Source organism: Eschrichtius robustus, chromosome 16 (assembly GCF_028021215.1).
Source record: "Eschrichtius robustus isolate mEscRob2 chromosome 16, mEscRob2.pri, whole genome shotgun sequence".
NCBI lineage: Eukaryota > Metazoa > Chordata > Mammalia > Artiodactyla > Eschrichtiidae > Eschrichtius > Eschrichtius robustus.
In genome coordinates, this window is record NC_090839.1 from 11,889,963 (window position 1) to 11,909,218 (window position 19,256).

The following is a 19,256-nucleotide window of genomic DNA, read 5'->3' on the forward strand; positions in this document are numbered from 1 at the left end:
AACTCCTAAGTTTTAGTTTAGGCATGCATTCAATCATCATACATAGGAAGTATGAAAATGAACACTAATACTTGCAAGCCAAATTAACTAGTTTTCTTCTCTGAAGTTTATTCCCATTTGATGCTGGAAGCTGAGCAATGAAGAAGGTTGCATGACAGACAGATTTATTCTGGTGCCATCGAGGCAGCAGTAAAGGTGAAAATCAGATGGAATGGGCTTTTACCGATAGCCATCAAAAGAAGCAAACACATCTGACACATGTAAGAGAAATCTGCCAGTCACCCCAAGGCCTGAATCTCAAACTGCGTTTGCAGAACTAGGGCGGACAAACTTTCTGCAACTGACCATATTGGAAAAGAACTGTGACATGCATAGACGTGCATAATGCAAAGCTACAGATACTACCTTCCTAGGTAGGTCTGGTTTAAATTAATTCAAATTAATTTGAATTCAAAGTACAAAACACTCAATTGATGACACCGGGAATTGGTTTAGCAATGGTGGAAAATCCAGGGAAAATAATTCTACAGGAGGACAGCTTAGAATTGAGTGAAGACATTCAGAATCATCTTTGATTTTTAAAATGCAAATTTTTATTAAAGAAACAGTGTTTAACCTTGATTCAGTCTGATAATAGAATTGATACTGTTATAATTTGAAGATCTTGATGTATATATTCTGCTTTATTTTTAGGTATTCCAACTTAAGACAATATTGGTTTGCAAATAAGATCAAATACTTTTGGGGATTATGGAAAAGATTCACTCAATTCCAGACACTAAAGCTTCTCGAGGACACTGAGAGACAACTTCAGCATGCCTTTACTGTGCCTTGCTTGAGTCTGGATTTCTTTGCAGGAGAGCATTTACCTTGACTGTAAAACCCAGGCCCCATGAGGTGTCTCTACCCCACTTCCCTGCATGAGCTCTAAGAATGTAAGCTTTTCAAAGTTTCTCAAAGATGTTTTCCTTACCTGACCCAGAAAGTAAATTCCTCCACCTACTACAAAAGCGGAAATTGCCGTACCAAAAACAGCAAATAGGGTGATGGAACCAATATTTTGAAAGAAGTTACCCTGTTTGAGAGAACAGAAATGAGAGGAATGATTAGAAAGGCTGGTCTGCTCAGTGAAGACAAGGACCCCACAGCTGGCCCTCCTCACACGCTTGATTCTCTGTAAAGGGCACCATCACCCACCTTGGTTGGCAAGCTGGAAACCTGGGCATCTTCCCTCACCCCCACATGCAATGCAGAGCCAAGTCCTGTGGCTTTTGCGTTCCCCGACGCGGGGAACACATCTCCCTGCTTCTCACATCTCCCTGCTTCGCTCCATCACCAGCCCCACCGCCCTTGCCCAACTGCCATCATCTCTCCCCTGGACCACTGCAATAGCTTCTAACAAGTCTCAACCATCCCTGGCCCTTGCCCTCTGCTCTCCAAGTGCTTCCAGAATGATCTCTGCAAAAGATAAATCTGACTGTGCTGCCTACACTCTGACCCCCACTTCCACTCAAAACGCAGTTAAAACCCAACCAAAGCCTCGATGGTTTGACCCCTCGAAGGCCTCTAACCTCCCCTTTGTTCTCTGGGTTCCAGTCACACTGGTAGCTTTTTGTTTTTCAAACACATCATGCTCCCTGGGCTTGGACCACTCTTCCTTCCCCTTCGCTTAGTGAACTTTAATCGTCCCAAGATCTCAGGACATTTGGACTCTTCCTGAGGGAAGCCTTCTCTGATCCCTTACCCAAGTCAGATCCCAGTCTATGCTCTCAATGCACAGCGACTCTCCCCTGGTAGCACTTGACATAGCTGAAACGTTACATTTATTTATGTAATTATTTGGTATCTGTCTTTCCCACTAGGCTGCAGGCTCAATGGGGGCAATGACCACATCTGCTTTTGTACAACACAGTCACTGGCATACTGCCTGTCAGATACAAGATGCCCCATGAATAGGTACTGAAGGAATTAACTGTGTTTCATGTCTGATTAAAGTCCAAAGTTTATATTATTATAATTTTTCAATTAATTAAGAAAAGGTACATTACTACAAAGAATGTCAGGATAATAGGTTATACTATCAGAAGCTCCTTTTTGTAGTCCACATCTTTTAAGCAATTTTATTTCACTCTATTAGTATCATCAAATATGACAGATAAAATATATTCCCATCTATACAGCATTTAAGAGAAAATATTTGAGTCCAAGCAGTATGGTAACATCTTTCAAATTTCCATAAAATTTAAAAAATTAAGCTATTTATTAGAATCCTGTGGACTCTGTTTAGGAATAAGGGCAGGGAAACTTGATGGTCTGTGATTGTGGGTCTGGACAAGGAAAACCATTTTTTCGCTCAGAAACTGTCGAGCCATAGACAACAGGAACTGATACTTTTTTTTTTTTTTGGCCACGTCACGCGGCTTGTGGGATCTTAGTTCCCTGACCAGGGACTGAAACCTGGGCCCTCGGCAGTAAAAGTGCTGAGGTCCTAACCACTGGACCACGAGGGAATTCCCAGGAACTGATACTTTAAAGCTCACTTCAGAAGACTGCCCTCAGCTCAGCACTGACAACCCACTAAGCCTATCTCCTTCAGGAAGTTTCTTTGCTTCATTTTTTGCAATTTTGATTTGGCTGACCATAATCCGACATTCAATTACTTTGTTCGGCATATCAATCTTTAGCACACAAAGAACTTTAAAATAGCTCAAGGCAAACACAATGATTTGGTTTTTTCCTAAACAAAAGGCTTTTCATCTATGACTTTTTCTTTGCAGAGAGCTGCTTAATTTTGTTATTTAAAAATAGATTACACTAAGTCTTGGTCTGTTTATAGGGATCTAATTCTGATATAATTTACGTAGTTGGCTAATATTAATCTGGATGTTGAAAAGTTACCCACATTCAAGTTGCCCCACTATAAGAACTTCCCTTTGCTACATAAAGCAAATTTATCTGCTTCTCTCAGACATAATTTTAAAAATGTTCTATTCTTGGGCTTCCCTGGTGGTGCAGCGGTTAAGAATCCGCCTGCCAATACAGGGAACATGGGTTCAAGCCCTGGTCCGGGAAGATCCCACATGCTGCGGAGCAACTAAGCCCGCGCACCACAACTACTGAGCCTGCGCTCTAGAGCACGTGAGCCACAGCTACTGAGGCCCATGTGCCTAGAGCCCGTGCTCTGCAACAAGAGAAGCCACCGCAATGAGAAGCCCGCTCACCGGAATGAAGAGTAGCCCCCGCTCGCCGCAACTAGAGAAAGCCTGCGCGCAGCAATGAAGACCCAACGCAGCCAAAAAAAAATAAATAAATAAATAAATCTATTTTTAAAAAAAGTTCTATTCTTTATATGATATTAATAATTTAAAGAACCAAATAGCTGCCTACCTAATGCATACCAACTGATGATAACTGTACTGAAATTTTTATTCCAAGTCCAAATTTACATCAGCAAATACAGCAATATTAAAATAAAGTCAACTTCCTATCTTCTTTGGGGGTGGGTAGGCAGTGGACAGAAATCTCTGAATTCCCATTCCAACTCACACTAGTCCCACATAAATCGTCACAGTTTCTGCTATAAAGCCATCTTCAAAAATATGTTCTCTTAAGAAACTACTATTTTCCTCAAATTTTGAATGAGTTTATTTCCCCTCCCTCCAAAAAATTAGAAAATAAAAACTTTACATGTGCTAATATAATAACCAGTCTTATGTTTTTAAGTCAAAATCGAATCATTTTTTGGGAGTTCCCTGGCAGTCCAGTGGTTAGGACTCTGTGCTCTCACTGCCGAGGGCCCAGGTTCAATCCCTGGTCGAGGAACTAAGATCTCACAAGCCGAGTGGCAGCCAAAGGGGGGAAAAAAAAAAAAAAATCAATCCATTTTCTTCAGCACTATTTTGAAATACTTTCATAATCTGCTCTCAGTTCTTTCAAGATTTGTTCACAAAATTAAAGAGTAAGAGATACTGACCTTCAAATCCTTCTTGCTTGTTTTCTTTTTAACAATTATCTGATGTCAGTAATGGTTTATAAGATATGGGATTTTTTTTAATATTAAGCTTCCTTTTCACTTTTTCTTTTGATTAATGCACAATAAAATAATAACTTAAAAAACAATCTGGCCTGAACATCTTAGAATAATTTTGCTTCAATATCCAGGAGGAAAATTAAAAATTTAATTTGTATGTTTTTACCAAAACTCTCATGATAAATTTAACTCAAGTTTATTACATTATTATTAATAATAACACTAGTCATGTTATAATAGATAATGACAAGAAGCACTACCAATTATTTAATGTGGTGAGTGGTGCTTTGCATACATTCTTTCATCTAATGTAAATCTCAAAGCAACCTAGGAGGTAGGGTTTTGGGGATCTTTTTGTTCTCTGTTTTTAATTTCTACTCTACTCAAAAGGAACCTATAGGGGGCAGCGCATGATTAGGCCTAGGTCTCTCTGGCTCTAAAGTCCAGGCTCTTTCCTCTCTCCAAAGATAGGCCGAACCTTAGTCCTTCCAACCTTCACAGTTTTTTAAAATCACATTTACAAAATAACTGTTGTATTACTAGTATTTTAAGTTGAATCACCTTTTTATTTTAAAACTTAAATACACTTATATTTAAAAAGAACGCATATGGACTTCCCTAGTGGCGCAGTGGTTTAGAATCCGCCTGCCAATACAGGGGACACGGGTTCGAGCCCTGGTCCGGGAAGATCCCACATGCCATGGAGCAACTAAGCCCATGTGCCACAACTACTGAGCCTGCGCTCTAGAGCCCGTGAGCCACAACTACTGAGCCCACGTGCCACAACTACTGAAACCCGCGCACCTAGAGCCCATGCTCTGCAACAAGAGAAGCCACCACAACGAGAAGCCGGCGCACCGCAATGAAGAGTAGCCCCCGCTCGATGCAACTAGAGAAAGCCCGCAGGCAGCAACAAAGACCCAATGCAGCCAAAAATAAATAAATAGGGCTTCCCTGGTGGCGCAGTGGTTGAGAATCTGCCTGCCAGTGCAGGGGACACAGGTTCGAGCCCTGGTCTGGGAAGATCCCACATGCTGCGGGGTAACTGGGCCCGTGAGCCACAACTACTGAGCCTGCGCGTCTGGAGCTTGTGCTCCGCAACAAGAGAAGCCGTGATAGTGAGAGGCCCGTGCACTGCGATGAAGAGTGGCCCCCACTCGCCGCAACTAGAGAAAGCCCTCACACAGAAACGAAGACCCAACACAGCCAAAAATAAATAAATAAATAAAAAATAAAAATAAAGGAATTCCTTAAAAAAAAATTTCAAAAATAAATAAATACATAAATAAATTTATGAAAAAAAAGAGTTTGCTATACAAATTTAAAAAAAAAAAAAAAAGGAACTCATAGACAAGGAAAAGACTCAGGTACACACACAAACTGGCTTAAAAGTGAGAAGCTCCTGCCCAGGCAGAAAGAGCCCCAGTGGAAGCTGAAGACAGAGACCAGAAATGCCAGAGCAAAGCAGAGAACTGAGCAGGGGCCAGTGACGCTGCTCTCCGGGGTCAGGGAGCCAAGAATGAGCGGAGCAACTGTGGGAGTAGGTGAATGGGCCAGAAGGAGGTGGAAGACTAGGGGGAAGGATGGGGCTCCAGTTTGGTGAGGAAAAGCAGGGCCAGGGAGAGGGTGGGAAGGAATGGAGACTGGGGCTTAAAGGGCATAATGGCTGGGAGTTGAGGCCCAGGGCAGTGCCCTGAGAGGGGAGACACTGAAGGATGGATGGGTGCAAGGCAGGAGAAAGGCCCGATATGGTGACATGAGAACCAGTAGGCCTGGGGCACCTGTCCCTGTCATCCCAGGACACAGTCTGTCCTCTTAACATGGGTCAGTCTGTGTCCAAGAGGAGTCAATGTAACACCTGTGTACCATCAAAATCACTTTGGCTATTTCTTTCTAGGCAAAGTACCCCTCTATGGAAAACACTAGTAAGCCACACTGCCTGAAACCATGAAAGCAGCCCACTGACCCTCTGCAAGTCAGGCATGACAGTCCAGCTTCTACCACACACGCCAAGGTGTTCACACAGAGCCACCACTGCTAAATTAACACCCGAGCTTTTAAGGAACTTGCCCTACAAACACACGGAGCCACCCAGACCAAAAGCACTAATGTGTGCCTGAGTCTTACCTTGTGTAATGAATATCCTGACTCAAATATAATAGGTGGAAGCAAAAGGAGGAAAAACATATTTGGACGAAACATTTCTTCCTCCTGTAAATATAAAATGGATATTTTCAGAGGCATGAAATCTGTGTAATTAAGAAATAAATCCATCAATGATGAGCCAAAGTAACTGTTCTCTTAGAACCTGGCCCAGTGGAAAAATACAATGCTTAAACCACAACCTGATAATAAAACCAAACAAAAGGAGCGACAAAAACAAACAAACAAAAGGAGACAAAAACAAACAAATATACAAAAACCTCAAAACCTGCATTTAAAAATGTAGGACAAATGATTTTAAAAGGTGACCAGCAAAATAAATAGCAGAATGAACCACTTCCAAACATAAAGCGGTATGCTTTTTATTCTTTACTAAGGAAAGAAAGCTAATTTTAATATAGAAGACATTTCAATTCAAATAGAACACTTCCAAAAACAAGTCCACAAATTGGATTCCTCCAGGAAAAAGGTTAACGGTAAGCCCTAAAACAATCCACTCAGAGGAAGAGTAAACCCTACTCATGTTTAAAACAGCCCTGCCTTTTCTCTGCATGTCATAGACAACTATGCTATTTTCCTAAATCTGATGTGATGAAACAGTCCTCACCTGATGCCCTTGCAACCTGGGACATGGCTATAAAGCGAGCCCCTTGCCATGCTTTCAGATTCAAATATTAAGTACCATTATGAAAGGTGTTTTTAGAATATGGCCACCTTTGGGGGGAATGGAATAATAATTTCATCTTCTAAGGTAATACAGCTCTCTAGTTGTTGGTGGATTGGGGGAAAATACATACTGGTTCTCAAACCCAAAATGACTACAGGTAATACGCAGTTTATTTAATACTGCAAAATCAGGCCCTTTTCATATGAAAACTTCTATGTCACAATCTTGACAGTCTGACTTCTTGTCAAAATCCCTATTCAAAAGAATGATAAATGTATCCTTACAAATGTACGGCTGTTACCATAAAGACTAAAATAACATTCAAAAAAGGCTCAAAATAGAAGCAAATGATGACTTCTGAAAATGCCTTATTAAGTCTTAAAATAACTGCCTGTATCACAAGCTCATGACTCAGACTGGGGCCATGTGAAAAGAAATGGGCCGATCCCTGTGCTTTGTGGGGCAACCTATTCGCAGGATCTGTGCAGCTGGGCCACTGCAGAGACTCTGGGAGTTTCAGAAACAAAACCTCCCCTGGGAAAAAGGAGAACCCACCTGCAGTGGGTTCACAGTGTCCTCTATTCCCAATTCATGTCCACCTGGAACCTCAGAATGCGACCTGATTTGAAAATAGGGTCTTTGCAGATGGAATTAAGGGAAGAATCCAGCTGAGATCATACTGGATTAGGGTGGGCCCTAAACCCAATGACAGTGTCCTTAAAAGAGACAGAAAGGGACACACAGACACAGAGATGAAGGCACATGAGGACAGACTGAAGCAGAGACAGGAGTTAGGCTGCCATCACCAAGGAATGCCTGGGACCACCCGAAACCAGAAGAGGCAGAGAAGGATTCTCCCTTAGGGCCTGGATTCGCTCCCCTGAGGGAGCGTGGCCCTGCCAACACCTTGATTTCAGACTTCTGGCCTCTAGAACGATGAGAGAACAAATCTCTGCTGTTTTAAGCCACCCAATTTGTGGTAATTCGTTACAGAAGCCACAGGAAATGCACACACCACCTTACAGTGAATAGTGTTACAGAAAGATCCCAGGTTCCTTTGGGCAGTATCTCCCCTAAAGTGGTCTGATGTGGTTTTAGGTGGTACTTGAGCAATGTGTGTCGAATACCACCGACCCCACGGATTGAGAAAGTCAGCCCTTTTTGATTCTTTTTCAATCCCGATTAAGTCAGACGCGTCAGTTTGGTGCTACCGTGTTAAGCCTCTCTCCAATATGTTGATCCCCCTTTTTGACAAAGAGGACAGGCTTGACCTCAGAGGCTTCAGCAAGCAAATGTACCACTTTGTTTTTATCGTATTTATTTATAAAAACAATATTGGTTTCCCACTTAAAACAGTATTATAATGTTTCCTTTAAAATAAATGTATATAGTACACCAACGTTCATAGCAGCATTATTCACGACAGTCAAAAGGTGGAAACAACCCCAGGGCCCATCAACAGATGAATGGATAAACAAAGTGTGGTATACACCGACCATGGAATAATATTCAGCCATAAAAAGGAAAGAAGTTATGACACAGGCTACAAAGTGGATGAACCTTAAAAACATCATGCTAAGTATAGATAAAATAAGCCAGATAAAAAAGGACAACTATTGTATGATTCCACCCATTTGAGGTACCTAGAATAGGTAAATTCATAAACACAGAAAGTAAAATAGGGGCTACTAAAAAAATAGAAAAAAATAGAAAAATAGAAAAAAAAGAAAAATAGAAAGTGGAAAAGAAAGTAGGGAGAGAGGAATAGGGAATTGTATAATGGGTAGAGTTTCTGTCTGGGATGATGAAAAAATTCTGGAAATAGATAGTGGTGATGATTAAACAACATTGTAAATGTATTTAATGCCACTGAATTGTACACTTAAAAATGGCTAAAATGCTAAATTTTATGTTACGTATATTTTACCATAATAAAAGCTTTTAAAAAACTGTTACAAAGACATATACATAAAAAAGCAAGTTGACTTAAAGAAACACATTAAGCATAAGACAATATAGGTTGAAGGCAGGCCCAGCAGGACAGTTTGGAAACAGACCTACATGGAAAGAAAACACCCAGCAACTTCATTGTTTTTCTTACCTCCCCTGTTCCCTGCAGCACCCAGTTTCCAAACAGATCCTGCTTCCTGCTTTGGCTTCCACAAACACCTGCTCCTCCAGAAAGCCTGCCCAGCTGTCTTAGCCTAAAAACCTCACCCTATTCTGAGGTCAAGCACTGGTTGTCTAGATGGCTCTTCAGGGCACTTAATTACAGTCACCACCCAACTGTGGTTCACTCATCTATACTACTGAATATATTATTATTATTTAACTTGAAAACTAACATCTGTTGAAAAATAAATTTAATAATACCGAAGCATATAAAACTGAAAGTAAAAGATAACCTTTCCTCCTCCTGCTCGGAGCAGGGATCATACAGCATTCCCCAGGGGAGCAGCTGCACTCAGTGCCTCGGATCTCTGCTGTGGGGAATGTGGGCTTGGTGTTGAGAGAGCTTCTGCTTCTTCGAGAGAAGCTAGAAGTTCAAATTTTTATGTGAGGACTTCCCTGGTGGCGCAGTGGTTAAGAATCTGCCTGCCAATGCAGGGGACACAGGCTTGAGCCCTGGTCCGGGAAGATCCCACGTGCCTTGTGGCAACTAACCCCGTGAGCCACAACTACTGAGCCCGCATGCCACAGCTACTGAAGCCTGCGTGCCTAGAGCCCGTGCTCCACAACAAGAGAAGCCTGCTCACGACACCGAAGAGTAGCCCCCACTCGCAACTAGAGAAAGCCCACACGCAGCAACGAAGACCCAATGCAGCCAAAAATAAATACATTAATTAATTTTAAAAAAAGATTACAAATTAAGCAGTTTAAAATATTTTTAAAAATCTATGTGAAATTTCTATAATTTTGTATAGATTAATAACATTTAAAATAAAACTGGGGGCACAGTTCTTGAGGTGCTAGCCTACTGTGTTCCCCCTTTGCCTGGCAAAGAAATAAAGCCACTCCTTCTTTCTCCCCCATGAAAAACAAAATAAAACAAAACAAAAAACTTAATGATTTTTTAATTGTTTTAAAATCGATTCCAATTTTGATCAATTGATTTTAAATCAAACAAAATGTGTTAGTGGGCGGTATTTACACATCAGGCTCTATCTAGTCTAAGAGTTGAGAAAGGGTGTACGGTCAGTTGCTCCTGCCCTAGAATGAGCCACTGAGAGGGGGGTTAAACTGAACCAGCTGCAGAAGCCACTGAGAGGGGGGTTAAACTGAACCAGCTGCAGAAGCCACTGTGAGGGGGGTTAAACTGAACCAGTTGAGCTTCATACACAGCATGCTCCAGTGGGGTCTGCCTAGCCCCTTCCTCAGCTGAGGGTAGCTCTAGAAATATTCCAAGCTCAATGTACATTTTGAGAATTCATTTAATACATACAATATATCCTGAATATTATTTATAACAGCTTCAAATTGTGTTTTACGTCAGACCATGAGGCTTGTTTTGCAAATTTTTTTTTTTTAAATTTACTTATTTCTTTATATTTGGCTGCATTGGGTCTTCATTGCCGTGTGTGGGCTTTCTCTAGTTGCAGTGAGCCGGGGCTACTCTTCATTGCTGTGCGCGGGCTTCTCATTGTGGTGGGCTTCTCTTGTTGCGAGCACAGGCTCTAGGTGCACAGGCTTCAGTAATTGTGGCTCACAGGCTCTAGAGCGTAGTCTCAGCAGTTGTGGCACATGGGCTTAGTTGCTCCACGGCATGTGGGATCTTCCTGGACCAGGGCTCGAACCCGTGTCCCCTGCACTGGCAGGCGGGTTCTTAACCACTGCGCCACCAGGGAAGCCCTGTTTTGCAAATTTATACGCTACAGTTCCACAGGTAAATTAATCCTCACACCTAGGAGCTGCGTCAAAGTAGGAAGGGCTCAAATGTGACACATTTTAACCATACAATTCTTTTAATATTTTGAAATGGACCTTATTTCCTTCCACAAAATCAGTTTTGTTACACACTTGTTAAACTCCCTACTCGATATAGATGCTCAAAGTTCAAGCTGAAACTTGAGTTTCAATTAGTCCTTGGACCTCACGCTCTAATGACCATTGTGTGAACGTAAGGGTGGGAACATCCACAAGTGAGGACAGCATGGTGTGGCGGAGAAAATATAGAACACATAGGACTAGATGGTCTGGACACAAGAGCCAACTCAACCGTTCTCTAGCTCTGTGATGTTAGACATGTCCCAACCTCTCAGAGGTCACTTTCTTCATCTGTAAAAATGGGGATAATATGTGGTCAATCTACCTCCATGGTTGTCATGAGGATGACAGAAGCTACAGTATATAAAGCATTCTGTAAGGTCTACAGTGCTGGGCAGATAGATATGTCTTATTGGGCTCAGCTGTCAGAATGGAATTAGGAGCAATAAACATTGTTTAATGTTAAATGCTAATTAGAGCCTTGTATGCAGCAAGTTAGTCTAAGATTATAAAAATGCAAATAAATAACAAAACATGGCATTGAATGCTCCTATGTTAATTTGAAACAGTGTGAGATTTATGCTTTTTCAAAAAACTCAGATGTAAAGATATCAACCCTAATCTACCAGAATGTTAAAAAATTAATGGGACAATATAAACTTCACTGACAGTCGAGGAATGATAAGAAAGCCACCATAATCAGTGTTACTAAACTTAAGAACCAATAAAAATTATAATTATGTTAAAAAAAAGAACAGTTGGGGAAACCTACCTTCCAATTTGCCAGTTTTTTAAACTCTATAATTTTTATAACTGCTCCCATGAGAATACCTAGAAGAGAAAATACAAAGTTTAACAAAAATTAAGATATAAGAAAGATTACTCAGGTTTATTATTCTAAAGAAACTGATTATTATTACGTCTCTAAATGGCATCTGTGAATTTCTGCAAGTTTTACGTCTGAAAACATAAGAATGGAAATTAGTGTGGAGTTTTACGAATCACATGAGTTTCTCACTTGCATCTCAGGCAAACATACTATAATGAAGTCTACAGAAATCTGGGGGTGGGGGTGGGGGGAAGGGTGAAAAAGCTTTACAAAACAAGACCTAGGGATAGTTTGCCTGGCATGGAAGATTTAAGCATCTGTCATTCTTGCTATATCCACCCATTTTCGATTTGAAATGGCAGAAAGCTAAGTTTGCCCTGTACTACTTATTCCTACCGTTTTCAAAAAGGAATCCAAGATCACTTTCTCAGGCTCAGATGGTATAGCTCTATGTAGAGTATTTAGTTAGAGTTAAAGCCCCAATGCTGAAAATAACCTAAAGTGAAAATTCTGTGAAATTCCTGGAACAAAACAGACCATCTAAGTTCAGGCATGTTTCCACAAAGCTGACAGGCTCATTATTATCTCATAAAGAACCTACCAAAAATAATTCTCAAAGAAGCATCATGGGTACAATTTATGATTGCTCTGTTACTCACTAGATTAATGATTCTTAACCCTGTGGGCTCATCAGAATCATCATGGGAGCTTTTTATGAAATAGACACCTGAGCAGAACTTGGGATCTGCAAAATAACAATCTCTGGTAGGGGGTGATACAAAGCAAGGCTGAAGAGCACTGTTACAGATGCTTAAACATAAAGACTTCCCTTTCGGACTTCCCTGGTGGCACAGTGCTTAAGAATCCGCCTGCCAATGCAGGGGACACAGGTTCGATCCTTGGTCCGGGAAGATCCCACATGCCACGGAGCAACTAAGCCCGTGTGCCGTAACTACTGAGCCTGTGCTCTAGAGCCCACGAGCCACAACTACTGAAGCCCACGTGCCTAGAGCCCGTGCTCCGCAACAAGAGAAGCCACTGCAATGACAAGTCCGTGCACCGCAACGAAGAGTAGCCCCCGCTTGCTGCAACTAGAGAAAAGCCCGCACGCAGCAATGAAGACCCAACGCAGCCAAAAAAAAGACTTCCCTTTCCCCTAGAGGGGAAGGAGCTTTTTCCCATCAACAACAGAAAGCTGAAGAAACACACCTTATTGGGTGGGGTGAGGAGAAAACACAAGAACACAGAGGTTTATTAGGAAAAGAAGGTGCACTAACACTAATTGTCATGGGGAAGGAGGGGTTTGAGGTGAAGAGAGGATCAGTTGATTTTAACTTTATAAACCTCCGTACTATTTGTATTGTTATATATTAGTAAAAGACCAACAAAACTGTTTTGATAAAAAGGACATAAGACGAAATAGGTCTGAGCTATAAAGGGAATCAATGACATTTTCAGAACAGTAATTGTACATTCACTTCCACGTGGCATGAAAGCACTGATTCTAACCCCTCTCTAGAGTTCCCCAGTTGCTTCCTTTTTCTTATATTTTTAAATTGTGCATATATTTTAAGGAGTATTCATACAATTTTTTATTAACCAAATAGTTCATGAATACTTTGTAAAATGTTATAAATAAGACAAAAGTCCCTTTTGATGAAATCCCACCCCCACTAGTTCTCTCTCTCCCTGCCCCAAGGTAACCAACCATCTTGATAAGTCTGGGGAATATTCTACCAGACCCTTCTCTATGCCCTTACATATTTATATTTACCATACAGTACTAGGGTGCATGTGTATGTAACACATGGCACACCTGTGTGTATTTATATAAAATTTATGGTACTATAATGCATCTTTTTTTTCTTTTTCTTGGCTGCCTGGCACGCGGGATCTTAGTTCCCAGACCTGGGATTGAACCCGTGCCCCCTGCAATGGAAGCACACGGTACCTCCAGAGAAGTCCTATAGCAGGTAGTTTCTACTACCTGCTATTTTGCTCAGTGTTATGATCAGGGGTGACTACATATAGATCTGCCTCATTCCTTTTTAACAGCTCTACAGCACAGCATAAAGATGCCACAGACTGAATAGACATTTCTCCAAAGATATACAAATGGCCAATAAGCACAAGAAAAGACGCTCCACATCATTAGTCATTAGGGAAATGGAAATCAAAACCACAATGAGACACCAGTTCATACCCACTAGGATAGCTATAACTTTTTTAAAATGGAAAATAAGTGTTGGCAAGGATATAGAGAAACTGGAACCCTTAATACATCAATGATGGAAAAGTAAAATGGCACACCTGCTGTAGAAAAGTTTGGCAATTCCTCAAAAAGTAAAACAGAGTTACCATATGAGCCAGCAATTCTACACAGGAGAATAGAAAACCTATGTTCGTACAGAAACTTGTACATGGATGTTCATAACAGCATTATTAGCCCAAAGGTGGAAACAACGCAAATGTCCACCAACTGATGAATGGATCAACAAAATGTGGTATATCCACACAATGGAATGTTATCCGGCAGTAAAAAAGAATGGAGTACTGATACATATTGCAATGTGGATGAATCTTGAAAACATGCTACGTAAAAGAAGCCAGACACAAAAGACATCTTTTATGATCCATTGATATGAAATATTCAGAACTGGCAAATCTATAGATTGCCTTTGTCTCTATAGAGACAGAAATGGTTTCCCGGGGCTGGGGAGGAGAGTTTCAGGGATGATAGCTAAAGGGTATGCGGCTTCTTTTCGGGGTGATGAAATGTTCTAAAATTGTTGTCATGGTTGCACAACTGTGAATATACTAAAACCCTGAACTGTACGTTTAAAATGAGTAACTTGCATGGTATGTGAATTATATCACAATAAAACGGTCACCCCACCCCCACCCCCGAAAGGCCAGATCGTATGGTTCCATTCATATGAAATGTCCAGAACAGACAAATCTAGAGACAGGAGGTAGGTTAGTGGTTGCCAGCGGAAAGGGGAGGGGGAAAATGTGCAGTGACTGCTAATGTGCAGAGAGTATCTTTTTGAGGTGATAAAAATGTTCTGGAATTAAGACAGTGGTGATAGTTGCACAACCCTGTAAATATACTAAAAAGCACTGAATTCTACACTTTAAAATTATAAAGTCTATGTTATGTAAATTCTGCTTTACTGTTTAAAAAATTTTATTGAGGGGGTCTTCCCTGGTGGTGCAGTGGTTGAGAATCTGCCTGCCAATGCAGGGGACGCGGGTTCGAGCCCTGGTCTGGGAAGATCCCACATGCCGCGGAGCAACTGGGCCCGTAAGCCACAACTACTGAGCCTGCACGTCTGGAGCCTGTGCTCCGCAACGAGAGAGGCCGTGACGGTGGGAGGCCCGCGCACCGCGAGGAAGAGTGGCCCCCGCTCGCCGCAGCTGGAGAAAGCCCTCGCACAGAAACGAAGACCCAACACAGCTAAAAAAATAAAAAAAAAAAAAAAAAAAAAAATTTATTGAAGTATAGTTGATTTTCACTGTCATGTTAGTTTCAGGTAAACATATATATATATATATTTTTTTTTTTTCCAGATTATTTTCCCTTACAGATTATAAAATATTGAGTATAGTTCCCTATGCTATACAGTAGGTCCTTGTTGGTTATCTATTTTATATATAGTAGTGTGTATGTGTTAGTCCCAACCTCCTAATTTATCCCTCCCCTCCATTTTAATTTTTTTAAAAGTCACTATCTTTTTAATGTTCCCCCAATGATGGCTGTCTCCAACTGTTTGCCATTAACAGCTGCAGTGAACGTGCTTGTATGTGCCTCTTTGTGTAAGAGTGTCTCCCTAGGGCAGATCTAGAGACAGTGAATGGCATGAGCATTTTTATCTCTGAAAACGTTGCCAAACTGTCCTCCAAAGTGGCTGTGCCGATTTACACCCCTTGCACCAAAGCATCCTCACCAACCCTGGAAAATCATCAGACTTTAACACTTCTGCCAGTATGAGGGGCAAGAAATCGTACTTTAAGGTTTCGATTTGCATTTACAGTCAATCTGCACTCAGTAATCATTCCTGATTACTAGGGAAGCTGGAACTTTTTTCATGATTTCAGATTTAATTTTTAAAGCTAGTGTTTTTCTGTGCTACTAAACCTCAACTTTCTTTTTCCTTTGTAAATGTACACTAAAAACTTTAATACTATGATCAATGCTTTTGTAATTAATATACATGAAGCAATTACATTTGAGAATCAGTGATTATTCTATTGCCTAAGCTTGTTCCTATATTATTATTAATGAGGCATTAGAAAGCTTTGTAAAATACAATATGATATTATTACTACTATTACTATTATTACTATTACATGAGGAATCCTTTTGAAATGTCCTAGGACTGAACTATGGTACAACATTAAATTGGCCAACTCCTTTACCTTTTGAGATTGAGGTTCAAAGTTAGGTCAAATCAACCTAGTGTCCAGGAGAAATTAATTTATACCATACAACCAGACACCCTGGAAATAATACCCTAGATACAATTTTGTATCTTCCTATCAGTAAAAAGAATTTGACCATGCACCTTCAAGTTACAAATTTTTATTTTATTATTATAAGAAAAGTGCTACTACATTAATGTATTTTAAAATAACACAGGGATTTGGCTGTCCAGTGGTTAGGACTCCACACTTTCACTGCCGAGGGCCCAGGTTCAATCCCTGGTCGGGGAACTAAGATCCCACAAGCTGTGCGGCACAGCCAAAAATTAATAAAATAAATAACACAAAAAACAGAGATTGTAAAGGAGATTCAAATTAAATAGAAACATAAGTTCTAACATTTCCTTTTGCCTCCTATGGATCTTCGTACACACACCTCATTATGGAGACCGCTGGATTCACTCAAAGGATCAGGAGTAATCCATAATTATTTGCTGAGGCCCTTCTCCCAGGATTTGTCAGGTTAAATCATTCTTACTCCTCAAGAGAATGCTCCAGGTAGGAAGGCTCAGAGAGCCTCTTCTGACAGCTCAGGGCCAGCAAGTGACAGTGGACTGCTGGCTCCTGGGTGCCGTCTACCACCTCTGGACGAGGAGACACAGGGAGACTGCACTACTGCTACGAACTGCTAACACGCTTCCCACTCCCAGGGTGCACTGCTGGTCTACCATTATCGCTGTAAAATACGAGTATTCCTGAATACGAACAGTACAGGAAAGTGCCTAAAATGTATTAAGTATAACAATCAGTACAAAACAGTATGTAGAACATGATCCTAGTTCCCTTAAAAATATACGTATATATGTATATGCACACACATTTATTAATTTGCATTGTGTTAAAAAGAAACACACACACACACACTATGGTGCTAGGCACTGTGCTACCGTATACAATATACGTTACTTAAGCTCATTCTCATGATTACCCTACAAGGTAATAAACCATAATAATATAAATGATAATAATATTGATAGCAGCAGCTAACAGTTATTGATTACTTAGCAGGTAGGCATTATACTAAGTGATTTCTATGCATTGCCCTGTTTAATATCTGCACTCCTATGAAGTGAAGGCTTTGTCGCCTGCATTTTACAGGTAAGGAAACCGAGGCTAAGGACAAGCATCACTGAGCTAGTAAATAGCAGATCCAGAATTGTTTTAAAAATGAATTACTCGGGCTTCCCTGGTGGCGCAGTGGTTGAGAATCTGCCTGCCAATGCAGGGGATACGGGTTCGAGCCCTGGTCTGGGAAGATCCCACATGCCGCGGAGCAACTAGGCCCGTGAGCCACAACTACTGAGCCTGAGCGTCTGGAGCCTGTGCTCCGCAACGAGAGGCCGCAATAGTGAGAGGCCCACGCACTGCGATGAAGAGTGGCCCCCGCTCGCCGCAACTGGAGAAAGCCCTCGCACAGCAACGAAGACCCAACACAGCCAAAAATAAATAAATTAAAAAAAAAAAAAAGTGAAAAAATGAATTACTTTATTTTTTACTTGATTATGTAACAGATGCCTATGGTACAAAATTTGAAAGGTATAAGAGAGTATGCAGTGAAAACTTAAGTCTCTGTCCCATTCTTGTTTTTTTTCTCCTTCCCGGAGACCACCAACGTTACCAGTTTCTTGGTTATACTGCACATTTCTGCTGAGAGTGTCTGTACGTTTAAAATTATATACATGCATATGCATGCACATATAAAATAAATTTTAAAACAAATGGTAATACAGTATTTACACTATTCTGAATTTTTTTTTTTACTTACCACTACCTCTTAGAAACTATTCCATATCAACACATAAAGAGCTTCCTCACACTTTTTGTTTTGTTAGTGGCTGCAGTGTATTCCACTGTGCCATCCAATATGTCCTCTTGTAATGAGCGCTCAGGTGTTCTCCAGGCTTCTGCTATCACTGCCATTGCCATCTGAGTAAATACATCATTCCACATGTGTGAGCGTATCCACAGACAAAACTCCTGACAGAGGGGCTGCTGGGTCAAGGGTACAGGCATTTTTAATTTTGTAAAGAGCTCGTCAGCTGCCTTCTGTGGTAGATGCTGTGAGGCTCGCCCCCTCCCCTTCCCTGGGCCCATCTGTGTGAGCTGCTGTGCGTGTTGGCTGCTAGGCACTCACGGCTGTCCCCTTCTCCAGAAAACTGCCCTTAGCCGCCGAGAGGCACCTCATCATGGAAGCTGTGCCCGCCCCACACCAGCTCATAGCCACTGACTAACTGATGGGGGTCCAGAAGTCCCACTCCCTTGATTTAAGGAGAGACAGACTCTGCTTGGCGTTCTTGCCCCAGAGCCCTCCTACTGAGGCTAGGCTAGGCCTACCCTGAGATCACACCCACCGTTTGGCTTTCTCCTTCCCTGGTCTTGTTGATTCCCTCCGTTACAGATTTGCTCTTGAAGAGCACCCCTCAATACATTACCTGTCCCCAAACCCCTGTCTCAGATTCTGCTTTTAGGGAGCCAACCTAAGACCACTGGTTCCAGGAGTGGAGTGGTCAAAGGAAGCAAACTCGAGGATGGGGTTCTGGAGTTGGACCACTCAGCAGCTTCCGGGCAAAGAGGATCCCAACACTGGAGGTAAAATACTGCTAGCCCCTCCCCGGGGGTAGCAGTGCCACTGCTAAGACTTTCACTTGTGGCAGACTGGGTCGGGACACTGGTGGAGGAGGCAAGGGCTCATGCAGTATCTCTGTTGTTAAAGAGGTTATGACGGAAATAATAACTGTAAGAAAAGTGGAATTGTGGTTGTTGCTGAGTGCCACCAATGCTCTGAAAAAAGAAAACAAAAGGCCCGAACAGCCACCAACTTAAAGCAAACGGTGAGAGTCAGAGGGCCTCCTTGGCAGCAGTGAAACAGACTGTCATCTCCTGCAGCTGGCGGGCCTCTAGAGCTGAAGACCGGGCACGGGTCTTAACCGCACAAGTGGCAGATCTTCAGAGAATGCTGAACTCAAGATGATAAATTTCCTATGCCTTCTCCTAGCAGGGCCCTGATAAGGAAGAAGTGGGGCTCAGACATGGGATAGGGGTGCCTAGGGAGATGCACATGAGCACCTTTAACCCTCAGGTTCCCGTGGACCTTCTAGGCC

The 19,256-nt window shown here is 41.6% G+C and overlaps 1 protein-coding gene across 4 annotated transcripts in view; it reads right to left on the reverse strand.

Moving 5' to 3' along the window:
- Positions 1–19,256, reverse strand: part of SLC9A8 (solute carrier family 9 member A8) — a 72,551-nt gene that overhangs the window by 37,977 nt on the left and 15,318 nt on the right. For 3 of the 4 annotated variants that reach the window (XR_011070537.1, XM_068525170.1, XM_068525171.1), the window contains 3 exons: positions 11,617–11,675; positions 6,158–6,241; positions 974–1,075 (listed from right to left, as the gene is read on the reverse strand). Coding sequence is in view for 3 of the 4 variants with exons in the window: in XM_068525170.1 (XP_068381271.1) it covers positions 974–1,075; positions 6,158–6,241; positions 11,617–11,675 (245 nt within the window). In the remaining variant the exon portion in view is untranslated. Of the gene's footprint in view, positions 1–973; positions 1,076–6,157; positions 6,242–8,961; positions 9,086–11,616; positions 11,676–19,256 lie in introns of those variants that run through there. The other variant, XM_068525172.1, reaches the window with a different exon arrangement.